General features: G+C 39.6%; 1 protein-coding gene across 2 annotated transcripts; it reads left to right on the forward strand.

The window, feature by feature from the left end:
• Positions 1-546: 546 nt before the first annotated feature.
• ACADM (acyl-CoA dehydrogenase medium chain) lies at positions 547-17190 on the forward strand. Of its 2 annotated transcripts, none has more exons than XM_054834027.1 (12): positions 547-800; positions 4061-4160; positions 4970-5067; positions 5179-5248; positions 8792-8892; positions 8979-9059; positions 10020-10150; positions 11369-11477; positions 12273-12413; positions 12493-12588; positions 13311-13559; positions 16756-17190. In XM_054834027.1, exons 1-12 carry the CDS (start codon positions 777-779, stop codon positions 16825-16827), a joined length of 1272 nt encoding a protein of 423 aa, XP_054690002.1. In that variant the 5' UTR covers positions 547-776; the 3' UTR covers positions 16828-17190. The 2 variants fall into 2 exon arrangements, with proteins under 2 accessions (XP_054690002.1, XP_054690003.1); XM_054834028.1 differs by lacking the exon at positions 547-800 and adding an exon at positions 1048-1069.
• The last annotated feature ends 1275 nt before the right edge of the window (positions 17191-18465 follow it).

The raw sequence follows: 18465 nt of genomic DNA on the forward strand, positions 1-18465 counted from the left end.
GCAAATCAGATTTTAAAAGCTAAGCTGTGCCAGTAGATTGTGTTCTTTTGTAGTTATGAGTCTAGAAGTTCTTGGAAAGAGACCAAGCCCAGGCGCAGACTGTGTTTCATGCACAGAACAGAAAATGGTGACAGACAAAAGCGCACCAACGCTGGAGCTGAGCAGGGCCCACGCACCAGTCCCAGTCACGCCCCAGTTCCTGGTACGCCTCCAAAACATGAGTTTCTGATTCCCCGAGGGGCAAAAATACAGTAAATCAGGTCACAGGGACTTTTCTGCTAACAGGGAAAAGACTTAGGCGGTTGGAGACATCCCAGACTTGCCATACGCAAAGCGAATTGGCTAAGCTTAGGCAAACTTCCTTTGCCGCAGCGCACGGTGCGCTGCGCGGGCTGCCTTGCTGTGGAAGGGTCAAAGACCTCTGACTGCCACAAACGAGTGCTCACTCCCCCACGCTTCCTTGGGCAAGCGGTACATGAAATAAACTCCCCTTCAGCTGGAGGGGGGGGGAACCCCGCCTGGCCAGTCCGACCCCACAGCGCGCTGGGCCTCACGCCCCCCGCGAACCTCCGCCTGAACTTGGGCAGCCCCGGGACCAGGCTCTCCACACAGCAGCAAGCCGGCCTTCGCGGGAGGGCAGGGCAGCCCAGCCCAGCCCAGCCTCCAGCCTCTCCTCGGCTCTCGGTTGAGCGGGCGGCCTGCGCGGCACCGCCCCCGGCTGCCCGAGTGCCTTGCCCCGCCGGGAGCCTCCGCGGCCGCCGGGAACCGCCGCTAAGATGTCTGCGTTGAGGGCCACTCGGGTGAGCGCGGCCGGGTGGCGGGAGGGACGGGCCCGGAGGGACGGGGCGAGGCGCTGCTGGCGGCCGGCGAGCGGCGGCTGGGTGGGCGGCAGGCGCTCTGGTGGCGGGGAAGGGCCGCAGGCCGGGGGAGCGCTGCAGGGCCGAGGGCCGGAAGCTGCGGCGGCCTCGGGGCCGTGGAGGGCGGACGGCTGCCGCGGGGCGAGTCCGACTGCCGCTGCCGCCCGCTGCTGGTCGGGGCAGCTGGAAGGCCGAGGGGCTGCCCCCGGAGGGTAAAGCTGTGCGAGGCTGAAGTGTGCTCTCTGTTCTGTTTTTCCCGACTCCGCGTTATTCGGGAGTTTATGGCCTTAATCTTCGTGGTCTGAGTAGGTGTTACCGTCTGTTGTTGCACAGCCTTGGGGCTCTTTGTGTGCCAGAGGCCGTGCTGGCATGTCCTGCTTCCCACTTGAACGGCGGAGATAGCTTCAGATCATCAGAGCTTATAGTTCAGGGTGTTTTATACAATGCATTTCCTTATGCTAGTTTTTTTAAACGTGTGATGTATAGTAGTTGTTTTTCTTAAGTACTAACGTTCTGCTATATTGAACCGCCAATAATCTCCTAGCTTCAACCTAGGAAGTAAAAGTTATTCAAAACTCCAGTAGTACCTTGTTTAACACTTACACAGGCCTTTTTCTGATTTTCCTATTTCCAGAGCCATTCATGAGTCTGATTTAGGCGAAGGGTGCTTCCTCAGAGCTTCCTGGCAAGCGGTGTTATTTTGCCCCAAAATGAAGCAGCTTGACCATGTGTCCAAAGCGTTGCTGTGACAGTGTCAGTGTCAGTGAGGGAGGAACTCTCCCTCTGAAGCCAGCTGGTGTTTTATAGATCAAAAGTAATGCTTTAGGCAAGGGAAGCTGACAGTTAATGCCTACCATAGGGCACTGGTGTTTCAGGTTCAGCCTCCTGACATGTTACCCCAGTAACAAACTGCTCTTGACAACTCTTTTCATTTTTGTCTGGAGTTATGTGAGGGAGAATCAAGGTTAGTGACCTTAGCTTATTGTTGTCCTATCTTTTTCTGTGATGTGCAGCTTTTCAAAGAAGTTCTGAAGTTTTTTGGGCACTAAGGTAATAAAGATTGCATCGCTTCCGTGTATATCCTTGTCACGCCCTTTTCCTGACAGCAGATTATTCCAGTGTTATTATTCCAGTCTTGCAACTTTAACGGTGATATTTCTGATTGTGACAGACCTTATGCAATAGTGCAAGGAAATGCAGTAGGAGTTGCATCTGAGCATCACTAGCTTGTGATCTAACTGTTCCTCTGAGTCAAGCAATAAGAAAGTTGACAGAGTAGGCAAATGGTCATCCAAATTCTTCCATGTAGCATACCATGATCCTTTATCACTTGATCACTCGTGCAACTTCTAGCTATGAATCCCACCTGTCCAATTCACATTTCTGTTTGTGGGAGGAGCGTTGAGTTTTTTTCAGAGTAACCTTCAGCGTTGACCTTGCATACTACTCAGGTACAAAAACCACGATAGACACAAGTTCTCTAGTGTAAATTTGACAGCTTCTTTCATATAGGGTGTCACTTTTGGCATTAGGTTGAATTCAGTACTTTTTCTAGTGCAGACAGAACTTTTTGGTGGCAAAGCTATATATGACTCTTTCAAGGGCTGCTCCTTAAAAAAACAATTAAAATAATTACAATCATCTGGCTTTTTTTCAACCTCATCCTGTCTTTTTCCAGATAAAAGAAGGTACAAAACATTCTGAAGGATCGAGTTCTTTCTCGGTGTTTGTTGGTATTGTTCGTTTGTTTTGTTTTTCTGTATGAGTGGTAGCAGTAACACGAAACTTAGCAAGATACCATTTTGCAATGTCTGTGGCTTGTGAAAACTTGAAATGATTAATATAGTACCTACTGGAAAATGCAATCCGGAACTATTAATAAACTGACTTAACAGTTCAGTATTCAATTATGTCATAGCCTCCCCCTCTTCTACGCCTAGCAGTAGTCTTTCTGCATTTCTTCACCTTTCAGTTTTATAGGTGTTTTGGGTATCCTCTGGAAGTACTCTTTTCACTGTGTTGATACCTGTTATTGCCTGTGATCTTCATGCTTCTTGGGGTGTGACTTTGTAACCATCTTTGCATAGCATTCTTGTTTTTAAGAGCACAGAAATCTAACACAACTTTATTTTAAAGCTACTTGTTGCCTCCCCACCTATATAGCTTTCTGTAATGTTCTTGTCTTCTAGAGCTTCCAATAAAATTTCCGTGATATTTCTGCACTATGATGATAAATTCAATTTTTGTAATGTTACAAATAAGTGACTGGTCTGATCATGCTTTTTGTTTGTTTGTTTTCCCACATTTTCACAAAAGAAAATAATAAGCCTTTTCTTAGTGTTTAGGCTAATTTGGTCTTGCACAGTATTGATTTGGGTCTTTCTAGAAATTTATCCAATTAAATATTTTTCACTTTTTTCCAAACATTTCAGAGATTCATAACTATTGAAGGATGAAAGAGAGTAAAGCAACCTTTTAAAATCAAATTCAGACATGTTTTTGCACAGTATGAAGGCATTCTGAAAATAGCTGTAACAATATATTTGGGCACTAAACTTAGAAAAGCAAAGAAAGCACTTACAATGGAAGAGAATAAATTTGTGATAAGTGTTGGGAAGAAAAATAAATTTCAGATGGTCTTCTGAGTTCTATCTATCCTATTTGGAGTATAATAGCAATAATCACTAAGTGTCCACGGCAGCAGCTTATTAAAAGAAATCAGACATGAATCCAGACACTATCAAAATATTCTGATAGATATTGATTAATGGGTAGATTGTTTTTAAAGTCTTGCTAAATCTGCATGTAAGTAAACATTGGATAGATAGAATATTCGCTAGCGGTCAAGAAAATCAGGTTTGATGAGTGTGTGTATGAATGAAAGAAATGTATATTGCTATGTCTCTGTGAACATAATTTTTAGTTATGCTTAATTATTTTTAAATACTCAATTGTGCAATACTTCAAAGTGGATACGGCAGTTCAATCGTGATCAGTGCTGTTAAAGCCTGGGATTCCTGATATAGCTGTCAGTTCGTGTGAGTGCTGCTTGCCACAGGAGCAAAACTTAAGGTAGCCGTTGTAGTAATCGTATGATACTTGACGTGATATTGTTTCTAAAGCGGGATTCTACATTTAATTTTGTGCTGCAGTCAGACTAGTAGCTTTAGGAAGCTTACGCCTCTCGTTCTTTTTCTCTTTAGCAAATGCTTCAAACCGTTGCAGGGCTTGGATGGAGGTCACATTCTAGTAAACCTGCTGAAAACTTACATATAGGCAAACCTGGAGCTGGCTTTAGCTTTGGTAAGTATTACAGGTTTTGAAAGAAATATAGCAATTAAGGGCAAATTGCAGAGTTAAAAAAAATAAAATCTTATATTGCAGTTCATCATGAATTTAAAATGAAGGTGTTTATTCTAAATAGATTTCTATTCTTTAAGAAAAATAATGTTTGAAAACCAAAATTACTTTCTTCCTCAGCTCAGGCAAGTCAGGTATGTGGGTAGTGTTTATAAGATTTTCTTCTTCTTTTAACTCATGTCTGTCTTAAGGTTTTTTATTGTCAAAGTATCTTAGCTTTGAATAATTATCTCACATTGCTGTTTATAATGTTAGAGTAACTAAATGTAGTCATATTTGAACTTGGTTATAAGGAAATGTTATAAAGAAATCAGTCCTCATCTTGGCATATTACATAAATAAAGCAAATTTAGTGGGTCAGCAGCTAGATGTTTGAAACTGAATACCCAGGATCTCCGTCAGCATCTACCTCCTTCTCTTCCTCCATTTAATTAGCACAGCATTCTTGTTTCTTTTGGTAATACAGTTTATGCACAGTCCTGTCTACTACATTTTCAATTTTCTGTGGCTAATTTTGTCAGAAGTAAGTAAATGCATTGTAGGTGTTGATGAGAGAGCAGTGGAGGTTTTCTCCAAGGAGGAAGAGGGAGCTGGTTTTTTGCTTCCTGGAGAGGCCCAGAAAGTCGTGGTTTGGGTTGTCCTGGAAGGACACTCTTGTTTTCTCTTTTCTCATAAGTCTGACACAACTGGCAAATTTAAAGATAGTGGAGAATTTGTGCCCCCCCCCTTTTTTTTTCCTTCTTTTTAAATAGAACTTACTGATGAACAGAAAGAGTTTCAAGCTACTGCTCGTAAATTTGCTGTGGAGGAAATAATTCCCGTTGCTGCACAATATGACAAAACTGGAGAGGTAAATCTACTGTAATGTAAGGGGAAAAAATAGACTTTTATCTTAACCTGTATAAAATTTAAAATGTTGATTGTTATGAAACAGAAGGTGATTTTCCCCTGTCTATTTCAGTATCCTCTTCCACTTATAAAACGGGCTTGGGAACTTGGTCTTATGAATTCACACATACCAGAAAGCTGTGGTGAGTAAACGCTCTTTTTAATCTGCAAAATGAAACAAAAAAAAAGGCATTAGATGAGAATTATATCTGTAATTATGGATTCTGTATAAAATAAACAGTTGCATACTTGAATAATCTAAGTTTAATCAGTCAGCAGGTTGACACATATGAGTGTTACTAGGTGTGGATGTAATCAAGAGACAAATTAGGCAGATTATGGTCTAGTAATTTATGACCAGATTTTCCTACCGTGATTACAACTGCCTAATGTTCCCCTGGTGCGCCGTGTCACCTGATTAGGCAGAGAAATTAGAAGGTCATGTTTTGTTCTAGTGTCTGACATAGGCTGGAGCAATTTAAGAGTTTATTCCAGAAGGACAGTTTTTCAGTTTAGATTGCACAGAATCACACAGAATCACAGAACGGTAGGGGATGGAAGGGACCTCTGGAGATCATCTAGTCCAACCCCCCTGCTAGATCAGGATCACCCAGAGCAGGTTGCACAGGATTGCATCCAGACAGGTTTTGAATCTCTCCAGAGAAGGAGACTCCACAGCCTCTCTGGGCAGCCTGTCCCAGTGCTCTGTCATGCTCAGAGTAAAGAAGTTTTTCCTCATATTGAGATGGAACTTCCCGTGTTCCAGTTTGTACCCGATGCGCCTTGTCCTGTCACTGGGCACCGTTGAGAAGAGTCTGGCCCATTCCTCTAGACACCCACCCTTAGGATATTTATAAGCGTTGGTTAGATGCCCTTTCAGTCTTCTCTCCTCCAGACTAAACAGACCCAGCTCTCTCAGCCGTTCCTCGTAAGAGGGATGCTCCAGTCCCCTCATCATCTTTGTAGCCCTCCGCTGGACTCTCTCCTGTAGTTCCTTGTCTTTCTTGAACTGGGGACCCCAAAACTGGACACAGAACTCCAGCTGTGGCCTCACGGGGGCAGCATAGAGGGGGAGGAGAACCTCCCTCGACCTGCTGGCCACGCTCTTCCTAATGCACCCCAGGATACCATTGGCCTTCTTGGCCACGAGGGCACGTTGCTGGTCATGGAGAGCTGCTTGTTCACCAGGACTCCCAGGTCCTTTTCTGCAGCGCTGCTTCTCAGCAGATCAACCCCTCACCTGTACTGGTGCTTGGGATTATTCCTCCCTGGGTGCAGGACCCTACATTTGCCCTTGTTGAATTTCATTTGGTTCCTCTCCGCCCAGTTCTCTAGTCTGTCCACATCTCGCTGAATGGCAGCGCAGCCTTCTGGTGTGTTGGCCACTCCTCCCAGTTCTGTATCATCAGCAAACTTGCTGAGGGTACGCTCCGTCCCCTCGCCCAGGTCAGTGATGAATATGTTGAATGAGACCGGGACCCAGCACTGACCCTTGGGGCACACCGCTAGCTACAGGCTTCCAACTAGACTCTGCGCTGCTTATCACAACCCTCTGGGCCCTGCCATTCAGCCAGTTCTCAATCCACCTCATTGTCCACTCACTAACCCACGCTTCCTAAGCTTGCTTATGAGGATGTTATGAGAGACGGTGTCAAAAGCCTTGCTGAAGTCAAGGGAGACAACATCTGAGACAAGGTAGACAAGATCAGGTGCAGTACAGCAGTGCTTTGGCAGTGTTTAGGTATATGAATAACCATGGAAAAAATGTTTTGTTTTGGTTTTTTTTTTTTGCATTTATATTACCTGAAAAAGAAGTGAGGGAAGTGTCCATAGCAGACCCTTTTTTGGAAGACTAATCAGAGGGTGTATCGTGTATTAAAAAATTAATAAATGAGCTTAAAGAGCAAAGAGACAAAAGGAGCAGTTGTGAGGACCAGATTTATTCAGCCACAAATTCTAGAGAAACTAAAGGCTGAAATAGCTGGCCTACTGCAGTGTATAATCACTTGGTTATTAAATGAAAAATTACAAGTGGCAAACTGGACACCGTTGCTGTGAAAGATCTCCAAGGGAGATTGGGCAAATACATACTAGTCAGCCTGATACACCGTGTAAATTAGGAGCAAGTAAGATGAACTACAGAAATAGTGGACACAGATAAACATGATATGCTAGAGACAGGTTTTTGTGAAAGGAAATCATGCTTCATAAAATCATTGGAGTTCTCTGAAGTAGCTAGTAAGTGTGAAAATAAGGGATGCCTGGTTGATACAGAATGCTTGAACTTCCAAAATGAATTTTAAAAGTCATCAGGTTTCATAGGGGAAAAATGAGCAGCACAGCCTTGCTGAGTCTTGTGCTGTTTGGAATATCTATAAATAAACTGGAAAAAGGGGTCAATGTTGAGGTGATAGAGTTTGCTGATAATACTGTTATTGAGTGTAGAAAAGATGAGGCTGGTGCAAAGAGCTGCAGGAGGTCATGAAACCGAGTGACTGTTAAAATGGCAAATGCAATTCAAAAAGGAAAAGTGATACACGTGAAGGGAAAGAAGCAATCCAAACTTCAGAGAAATGGTATCTTTTGAAATAGTTACTGCCTCTCAAAACAGAGATTTTTGGGTTTATAATATATAGTTCTGTGAACGTCAGCATAATGCTCAGAAGCGGTCAAAACCATAAAATTTAAGGTCAGAAGGGACTTTTAAAGGAAAGAAGAAAAAGGCAGAAGGCATAATTATGCTGCTGCCTGAATCCAAATAGCACTTGCCTCTAATTCATTATGTAATCAGACCCTTCCATCTCAAAGTGTATTGTGGAAATGGAAAAGGTTCCTAAAAGGATGACAAAGATTATAAAAGGTGTATCTTCTGTGTGAGGCGTAGCTTCTGTATAAGCAACAACTAAAATGTCAGTGTCATGGAGAGTGTGAAAAGGGATTGATAGTTCACTGTCCCTTTCAATAGCACTAGAAGGCACCAAATTAAGTCAGTAGGTGGCAGGTTCAAAATAAGTGAAAGGAGATGGTTCTACACGCAGCGTGTAGTTAATTTGTGAAACTCATTGCCTCTGAGTGATATTGATGCTAAAATTTTACATAGATTCAAAGAGAGACTGGGCAAATTCACATAAGAATTGTCTGTCAAGGGTTAGCATAACAAAGATAACAAAGTGAGGTGTTGCTTTGGCTGAGGAAGTCACCTGAAGGCTCGGGAAAATTTTTTTGAGGAAGTATAGGTTTTTTGTTATTGTATTTGTGTGTAATTCCCAAAGTGTTGGCTTCTGTCGGAAACAGGTTACTGAGTTGGTTGTCACTAATATGGATGCTTTTCCCCCCCCCCCCCCCGAAGTGCTGTGGTAGCTCAAGAGCCCTTTCTCTGCTTCGTAAGAACTCGTAATTCTCAAACGTAAAATAGTCAAAAAATTTGAGTGGTACATTCTTGCCACTTTGTGAAACTCTTGCCTTGTTAATCACACAATAACTCTGGAACTGTGATATGTAACTTTCAAACCACGTGTTACTCTTCTGACAAAACTTTATTTAAAAAGTTGTATGGGAATGTCTAATCAAACATGATACACAATTAAATGTATGTAGGGGAATATTTTTTTGTTAATTTATTTGTGTAAATCACTAACATGTTACAATTTAAACCCATTTTAGTAAATGAAATATTTCAACTGTAGGTGGTCTTGGCCTTGGCAGTTTTGAAGCATGCCTTATTACGGAAGAGTTAGCTTATGGATGTACAGGCGTTCAAACTGCCATTGAAGCAAATTCCCTAGGGGTAAGGTCTGGCTTTTCTTACATCCCTTAAACTAGAATCTGTGCACTGTAAAAAGATGGATTAATGGTCTAAATATTTTCTTTCAGCAAATGCCAGTAATCATTGCAGGAAATGAGCATCAGCAGAAAAAATACTTAGGAAGAATGACAGAGGAACCAATGATGTGTGTAAGTATAACTGCTATACTGTGGAATGTTCGTAAACCCTATTAATCAGTATCTCCCTTTATTTTTTCTTTTTTTCTTCTTTTTTCTTTTTTTTTTCCAGAAAACACTGCCATGCACTCACAGCTTAGCCCATTTTGTTTTTTAAATAAACAGTACACATTTACTGAAAGTCAGGGAATAGCTAATGAGATACATTCAATAAGCAAACAGAAGGTATTACTTGGAAAATCTTCCCCATCTTAAGTCACTTACCAAAATTAATTCATAGAATCATAGAATGGTTTGGGTTGGAAGGGACCTTAAAGATCATCTAGTTCCAACCCCCCTGCTGTGGGCAGGGACACCCTCCACTAGGGTGTATTTGTCTTTCCATGAGGGTGTAGACGTTTAAGAAAAATACAAGATTTCTATAAAGAGAAACTCAACTTGGATGGGATTTAAACTGTATTTGTGATCTTAAATATTGTATAAGCAGTACTTGTTACATAGAAAGAAGTAAAGATTCATGTTTAGTACATTAAAATCTGAACAAATAAACCTCATAAAATTAAAGACACATTAAACATAAAATGTTACTCAGTGCTCTTAATTTCAGATTTTAAAGATCCTCAGCTTTTACATCGAGTTTGTGAAGCCTGAGGAAGTAATGTCTTAAGGGTTGCAGAATGGTTCTGTTTGATTAAAAGACAATTTTATGTATTATGATGGACTTATAAAAAAAATTAACTCATATATGTTTGGATTCTTGCTCAGACAGCTGTTGTGGGTTTTTTGGGTTGGATTGTTTTGGGGGGTTTTGAGGAGTTCTTATTTAATTATTTATTTAATGTTTTGGGGTTTACCATGCAGTTCAGCTAAACGTTTTACAGATCAGTTTGATGCATATAGTCTGCAACAATTTGTGGTTGCCTAAAAATAGAACTGTTATTCCTCAAGATTTTGCATTTTATTTTCTTTTAGGCTTACTGTGTAACAGAGCCTGGAGCAGGCTCTGATGTGGCTGGTATAAAAACAAAGGCTGAGAAGAAAGGAGATGAGTATGTTATTAATGGTCAGAAGATGTGGATCACAAATGGTGGGAAAGCAAACTGGTGTGTTAACTGTTAACTCTTGTTATATTTTCTGTTGTTATTTTCTATAGTGACTTCCCCCCCTCCGCCCCCCCAAAAGTTAAATTCTTCAAAGATCTGTTACAAATCTGAGTGTTCATTGTGTTTCAACACACTACACTTTAATCTCTGACCAGTTTGTCAGGATAGGGTATAAGAATGTAGTCTCAGTGCTGTGCAAAGCCTAAAAAGGAAAATGAGCAATGACATGACAACTCCTCACTCAAGAAGGCCTCTTGAATCTTGCTGCTATGAAACAAAATTAATTCTGCTTTTTCTTCAGGGCAGGACAGCAACAGCGTGATTTAACTAGCAAAATATTCAAGAGGCTCATATTACTATCTACCTTGCTCTGTAGTTGTGGTGATTGAGATCGGTTGCTTCTGATTCTACTAGAAACTCCTCTCACTTCTAGTGAAGCTAGAAACACTCTTGGGTTGTGGTGTTACGTTTTATCTTCTGAAGGGAAGACCTTTTCCAGCCGTCAAAGAATCCAGATATTGCTGTGGTATCTATGGAGCGTGCTTTATGATATAAACCACTTTCATCACATCACACCATCATCTCACATCTCACATCACACCAGTTCACAACACACAAATCCTTCTTAATTCAAGTGGAAAAACTTCATACCTTTATCAAATAACTAGAAAACTCAGCTTTTGATTTCTTTGTTCAAGGCAGATCCATCAAAGACGATTTACCAGATATCTTTTGACATTACTGAACACCATAAGTGCGATTTACAACTGTTTAATTTCTAAGAGAAATACTTATTTACAACTTGTACTTAGAAGAATAAAAATGAGATCTTTGAAATCAAGTGATAACATTTTGCATGCAAGAGTATATTTCCTAAATATTAATTTTTATGTACATGCTGTGAATAGGTTTCTTTTGTACTATTCATGAAGCTGATAATACCATAAATATTTACAATACATAGAAAAGCTGGAGAATCTTTGCATGTTGATCTGAAGTAATTCTACTAAATTTTATGAAATCTTGAATCTTTAAACTTCCTCTCTCTCAATCCCTCTCAGTTTATTTTTGGGAAGGGCAAGAAAAAAGGGTTGTTAACTTACAGATAGAATTTATTATATGGTAGAAGTGCACATAAAACCATTTAACATGTTAGCTAAAAAAGTATCTGGTTGTTAATTGCGACGATAAACTGCATCCTTCTTCGTTTTGCACTAGGTATTTTTTGCTAGCTCGTACCAATCCAGATCCAAAAGCTCCTGCAAGCAAAGCCTTTACTGGATTCATTGTAGAAGCAGATAGCCCAGGAATCCAAATTGGAAGAAAGGTGAAGACTGTATCTCTTATTTGACAAGCTAGGAATTATTGTTCAATTCTAAACCAATAATGCAACAATTACCATTAAAGGAAAAAAGACTCAGCTGAACATTTTCATATGCTCATGTACAGTGATCTTTTCATTTTCACAACGTACAGAAACTATTCATAAGACATAATTATAATTTTATTCACATAAGAAATTATTCAGAATGGTTTAGAGTAAGATGACTTTGAACAGCTGCAGAAGAATCTTTGAGAACTATTTTATTGACAAGTGCCAGAAAATGCCTTGAAAGGATAGGAAGGAAGTTGGACAATTTTAACGATAAATGTGCACACAGTGACCTTTAATTTTAGCTACTGCTGGTTGAGGAAAAGGCCGTGGAGACACTGGTGTTAATTCTCTCTTTAAAAAAACAAGAGAAACCCCCCCTACTATTTTTACTAGTAGGAATCTGAAAACTTTAAAAGCTCGTTTATTTATTTAGTTGTAGTACACCTGTACTGCCTGCATATTACATTCTTTACTTTTTCCGTTCCCATCTCAAAGGATATGGCTGAATTAGAGAAAGACACAAGACTGATTACAGCTACAGAACTGATTTCATATAAGTAGAAACTGCCCAGCTTAGACAAATTAAGGGCATGCTGGTCTGCAAGTGCAAAACTAGTATTTCTCGTGTATTTCATAATTTTTAGACAAAGTGTTTTGGGGAAAAAAGCATACTTTGAGTAAACTAAAGAATGAAAATACCTTTGAATAATCCAATTTAGGTGCACCTCTGTAAATTTCCCTTTTCAGGAAATGAATATGGGTCAACGCTGCTCAGATACAAGAGGTATTGTCTTTGAAGATGTGAGAGTCCCAAAAGAAAATGTATTAATAGCTGAGGGAGCTGGCTTTAAAATCGCAATGGGAGCTTTTGATAAGACCAGACCACCCGTAAGTATCAGAAATAACTTATTTATAAAATATAGCAGAAATTTCTGAATTTTTTTATTCTGTGCTGTATTCAATTCAGGTAGCAGCTGGTGCTGTTGGATTAGCAAAAAGAGCACTTGATGAAGCTACTAGATATGCTTTGGAGAGAAAAACTTTTGGGAAAGCAATTGTTGAAGTAAGTAGGGGTGGGGGGGAAGGGGGAGAGAGAGAATATAAATAAAAGCTATGTTTTCACTCCAGATGTACTACTGCTGATTTTTCAAGGGTATTCCTTGATTGGTTTAGTTCCTTAATTTTTATAATTTTAATTTTTATATGACATCTCTGCTCGTTTTGGGTTTCCAGGTATATAGGTCGGCACCATTTAAGTAAACTTAGCTATGTGGTGACTTCAGGATTTTTTCTGTAATTTATCAGTGATAATAGTAAAAGCAGAAAGAAAACTGCCTCAAAACCTGAAATTCATGTACTGTCTGGACATACTTAAGTTCTTCAGTGCTAATAAACAGGGATTTTCAGGAAAGGAAAAAACCTCTGAGGTATGTGAAACAAGACACACAGTATTAATACTAATAGAATACATTGCAAATCACACCACTGACCAGTTATAAAGAAACACAAATAAACAGCAAGGTAAATACCAATCTCATAAATAGTAAAGAACAACTTCATAATTCAGTATTTAATCTCTATGACAAAATAGATTTGAGAATTAAAAACTTGAAAGTCTAATTCAACACACAATTATGAGAGCCTGATCCATATTCTATAGAACTCCTCTAGTACTATTTACTGAGTTTGTTGACAAGATCACTGTATTAAGAAGATTATATTTTTCTTGGATGTCACAGAATTTTAAGTGGGCAATGTTAACCTAGTTTATTTCATCACTTATAGCACCAAGCAGTGTCTTTCTTGCTTGCTGAAATGGCAATGAAAGTGGAACTCGCTAGGATGGCTTACCAGAGAGCTGCGTGGGAAGTTGATGCTGGTCGCAGGAATACCTACTATGCTTCCATTGCGAAGGCATTTGCTGGTGACATTGCAAACCAAGTAGCTACAGATGCCGTACAGATTTTTGGAGGAAATGGATTTAATACTGAATATCCTGTAGAAAAACTAATGAGAGATGCTAAAATCTACCAGGTAAGTAAGAGAGAATGTGATCTTTATAGTAATGCATAAATTATTTTATATAAAATAAGCTAATGGCTACTTATTTCAAATCATGATGTACGCATATAAATAAAAAAAGCTTTTAGAATGAAAGCAATAATCCTTCAATTTAAAGAGTTACACAAATCAGGCAGATTCTTGCATACAAAAATCGTTGCACTGGACCAACAACTCAACCCACCTAAGACAAATAATAATAACCCACCTAAGAGAAATAATGGGGGCTTTTTTTTGTTTGTTTTTTTTTTCTTTTTTCTCCAATGTGGTAACTCATTGAAATTCTTGGACTCTTAATTTCGAAGCTTTTGAACTCTTAGGAAAAAGATGTTCGAAATACCAATGCTTGCTTTGGTATTCTATAAGTAGAGATGGTTTATGTATAATGCTGTGTTGTAAACCTTCAGTGATGGAAATCCTGTGACCATCCACATGTATCCTGGACTGGTGCTGCCTGTAGTTTCACTTTCCTCTTAGCCTCAACTCTAAAGCAGCTTCTTCACCCTTTTCCTTATAAGTTGGGGGGGGGGGGTTGTGTTGCTTTGTTTTGGTGTTTTGTTTTGGGGGGTTTTTTGGGGGGTGGAGTGGTTGGGTTGGGTTTTTTTGTTTTTTCCTGTGTCCAGCCTCTTCATCATTTGTTGCTGCGCTCCAAACCTTCTGTTTGAAACTTTGGTGTCATAAGCTGGGTAGAATACTTTGGTTGAGATATCACCAGTATTGAGTTTCATGGAATGATTGTCTTGCATGTGTTGTATTAACAGAAGTGTGACACAACCTGGAGTGATTAGCCTTTCTTTTTAACAACAAAACCCACTCATATTTACTTACGTTTAGCTCAGTCACCCATAATCCCCAGGGTTTTTTTTCTGCAGTGTTACTGCCAAGAAATTATTCCATGTCATGTTGTAATTCTTCTATTAGCATATACTATGCTACAGTTTTTTATTCAGCAAGAGTATTTTAATTGTGTTCAGCAAAGCCAGTAATCTTTATCTTTTCACCTTTATATGACGTTAGTAGTGACTAGGTAAAACATATCAAAATAGATGCTATCAAGAAATGCATGTGGACCATGACCTGTGATGTTAGCTATAACAGTGCTCATTCTTAAGATTCTAGGTAGTTAATATTTCTCTTACAGCTGACTTTAAAATTAAAATTATTATTCTCACTAGCCAAGAATTAATTTTTCTCTATTTAAGGAAAGACAACCACTATTTTGGAATCTAAAGGTTCTTAGAACTAATGGCACTCCTGTGAGTGAGGAAACAAATGATTAATTGGGCTTTTTTCTTGTCAAGTTGCCTGCTTTTCTATAGAAAGGTGGTGTGGGGGTTAGAACTTTATTTGAAAGCTGAAATTGATTTTACAGGCTCCCAGTTACTTAGATTTCTCCATTACACTGATCCATCAGAAATGCATGGCTAAGTAGTCTTTTTTTTTAATTGCTCAGATTAATTAGATTTAGGGGGGTTTTTTTGTTGTGTGTTTTTCTGTTTCATTTCATCCCCAAAAGAATTCAGGAAAGGTTTTTGTCTTTACAGTTTTTTTGTCCATGTCTCTTGATTATACCTTGCACTTTGCTGTGTTGCTGCCCAGTTCCATATGGTACATGCTCTTGGCCATATGTTTCATGTACAAAAACTTGATTTTCCAACTTTTCTTCCATATATTTGATCTTTTTCAGTATTACACAGTTCTAATGCTGTGTTTACTGGTACCATTTTTACATGTCCTTACTCTGCTCTAGGTTTGTCTGGCTACAAATCTAGGCTACTCTGGTAGAAACTCTTAACTTAGTTTCCTTTCTCAAATTTGGAAAACTTCCTTTCTTTAATTGGCCATGATTCTTGGAACTATTTCCATCAGCTTATAAACCAAAATCTTTCTTGTAATTACTTCAGAAGATGGTGCGTTTTGATGTCTTTAAACTTCAGTTCCATGGTTGTCTTCATCAGCAAGTAATTCAGTGCAATAGGGGCAGATTAGTAGATTGCAGGAATAGCTGCTGAGGCCCCTACAACTACACTATGTGCAGTTTGGGCAGGTCGAGTTCTTAGGAAGCCCATTTAGTCCCTTGGACCGTATGTCCCTGATACGCATGTAAATGTAAGGGTCCATTTGTGGGCTTGGACCATTATGTCTTCTTTAGGGATTGGTGGGTATTTGATATATAGAGAAAGCAGAGCTCCAGAAGGCACCTAGTATTCACAAAACACAATCTGCTCTATTAACTGGACAAACATGGGGTAAACAGCATCAGTCAGAGAATTCACTTTGGGAATGAACGGTTTCTTCTGAACCAAAAAACCTGATGTGAACGCAGGTTATAGCATCTTTATTTTCAAAAAGCTTTGTAAGGTTCTTGGGAAGATTATTCCTGTAAGTGAATAAGAAAGTGAATTTGCATGAATTTGAGCAATTTGCCAAACCAAGTTCTGGCAGAACTGGGAGCTGAAACACTTAAACCCCTAAACTCTGTTGCCTCAGCCCTTGCATTACATTGCAGTATACCTGTGGAGCATATGGCCTCCTTCGGCATTAGAGCTTCGTATATGCTTTGCTGTCTATCTTTGACTTTGCTGCCAGCCAACAAATAGAATAGAGGGATGACGCAGACTGTTTCGAGAAGAAAATGCAAGAATCCATGATTAAAAAAAACAAATGAAAACAAAAAACAAACAAAAACTCTATGGGAGAGAGTACTAGTTAACAAGAAGCAATGGAGTAAATGGATCAGAGAGAACATTGGGTGTGACCTTGAAAGGCTAGTCAAAGAAAATACACCACTTTCAGCACAAGTCACCTCCTCCCCTCCACCTATTGTTTTAAATCCTACTTTGTAAAACCTAAATTATATATTTTCTTCCTCAAATAAGAAATTTTCCTCATCCTCCTTCACCCACCATGTCTGTTTATTTTCATAAGAACCTTATTGAGTTTGAATAAGAACACCTTAGAGAAGAAGGCTGTCTCTCAATATCTTGTATGTGATTTATTCCATTTAACTCACTGCAGTTACTCTGTCACACTGGAATTTTCTCAGTTTTCTCTGTCTTTCTGCACATCCCAATCCACACTGGATTAGTGCAGTGAAGGTTTAAAAGTGTAGATCTGTTAAAACCTTTAAAAAATCATCAGCTAACATTATTGCAATTCTTCTTTTCAGATTTATGAGGGAACTGCTCAGATTCAAAGGATGATCATAGCTCGTGAACATGTTGGCAAATTTAAGGCTTAAAGGAATGCATAAAGTGTGTCTGGCAGTGTTGTAGTGCTCTGTGCTCTCATGGAAGAGGATTTTAGCGCCTTTCTCAATAGAATTAAAAAGGCATGGAGAAAAAATGTAAAACAACTTTCCTTCAAAATCTTTTTATTCTGGACATTATTAAGCACTACTACTGTTCTCCCTGTCCAGTCCCTCCCTTCATTCCTGACTAACAAAGCTGGTATTTTCTAAACATTCTGAATTCCAAAGCGATTGGTTGTTCAAATAGAAAATGCTCAAGAAATGAGAACAATGCAATGTTTTCTCACTATAAAATTGGATGAGAATGTTATTTCTGACAGTCATTGCTGCATTCTAATAAATTTTTTTTTTTGAGAAGTGTGGTTGGTCTTTATTCATCTTGCTTGTCACATCACTTAAATTGTATTTTGGGTAACTTGTCCAGTGTCTGAAATATATTAATAGCTGGACTTCAGTTCCTGCTGTGCCACTGTCCACAGCAGCTGAGTAGCCTTTCCAGTTCCGCAGCATGAAGGTCTGCACTGCTATTGTCTGCATGTGTGTCTGTTATGACAACGTAGTTACTGTCCAATAGTAACAATATCACCTTGAGACAACGTGGCCTGTTACACTGTTACACTCATTTAAGCAAGTAAATGTTCAATTAGGATGATTCTTTTAAAGTAAAAGTGTGTGTATATCCAGTAAATCCAGTATTATTTAAAGCTATTATTCCTTTCCATCAGTGTATATACTTAACTATGTTTGCGGCAAGATCAGATAAGAAGGAATTGTTGTGAGATTATTTTTTAACCTCGGCTAGACCCTTCTTGACAGTGCTGGCAGAATGGAACCCTACACAAATTCCTCTGCACTGGTGAGGCTGAACCTGCAGTACTGTGTCCAGTTCTAAGCTCCCCAGTACAAGAAAGATATGGACTTAATCGGAGGGGGTCCAGCACAGGGCAACAAAGATGATTAAGGGACTGGAGCATCTGTCATGGGAGGAGAGGACTCCATCCTGCACAAGACAGGGCTCGGGGGCAATCCTACGTACAATAAATACCTGGTAGGATGCAATGAAGAGGAGGGAGCCAGCCTCTCCACAGTAGCGCCTGCTGACAGGATAAGAGGCAATGGGCACAAATTAAAACACAAGAAATTCCACCGGAACACACAAGAAAACTTTTTTTATTGTGAGGGATGTCATACGCTGGCAGAGGTTGTAGAGTCTCTACCTGCGGAGATACTCAAAACTCAACCGGACACAGGCCTGGACAACCTGACATACATTAAAAAAACCCCATATTTTTGACTGTTCTGTGCAAGCCAGCATTATACATATTTATATACATATTTATTGTATGGTGTTTCTGCTGGGTGTGGTTCTGTGTAGGATGTGCCAGCATCAAGTGTTGATAATCAGTACCATAATCATCCTAGACAGTTTTAATTAGGAAGCAAAGGGTTTGGTTTCTAGGGTTTTTTTGAACAGAAGAACAGTTAGCCTTACCTACTCTGTGACTAAATTCTTGGCTTTGCTTTCCCATAGAACTGAGGTAACAGAAGGCAACTGAAGCTATTTCTAAACGTTGTCCTGTTTGCTGTACGCAAGGAAGCGCACAGCTGGAGTTAGCATACGTTCAATTT

This window comes from Grus americana, chromosome 8, assembly GCF_028858705.1.
Source record: "Grus americana isolate bGruAme1 chromosome 8, bGruAme1.mat, whole genome shotgun sequence".
NCBI lineage: Eukaryota > Metazoa > Chordata > Aves > Gruiformes > Gruidae > Grus > Grus americana.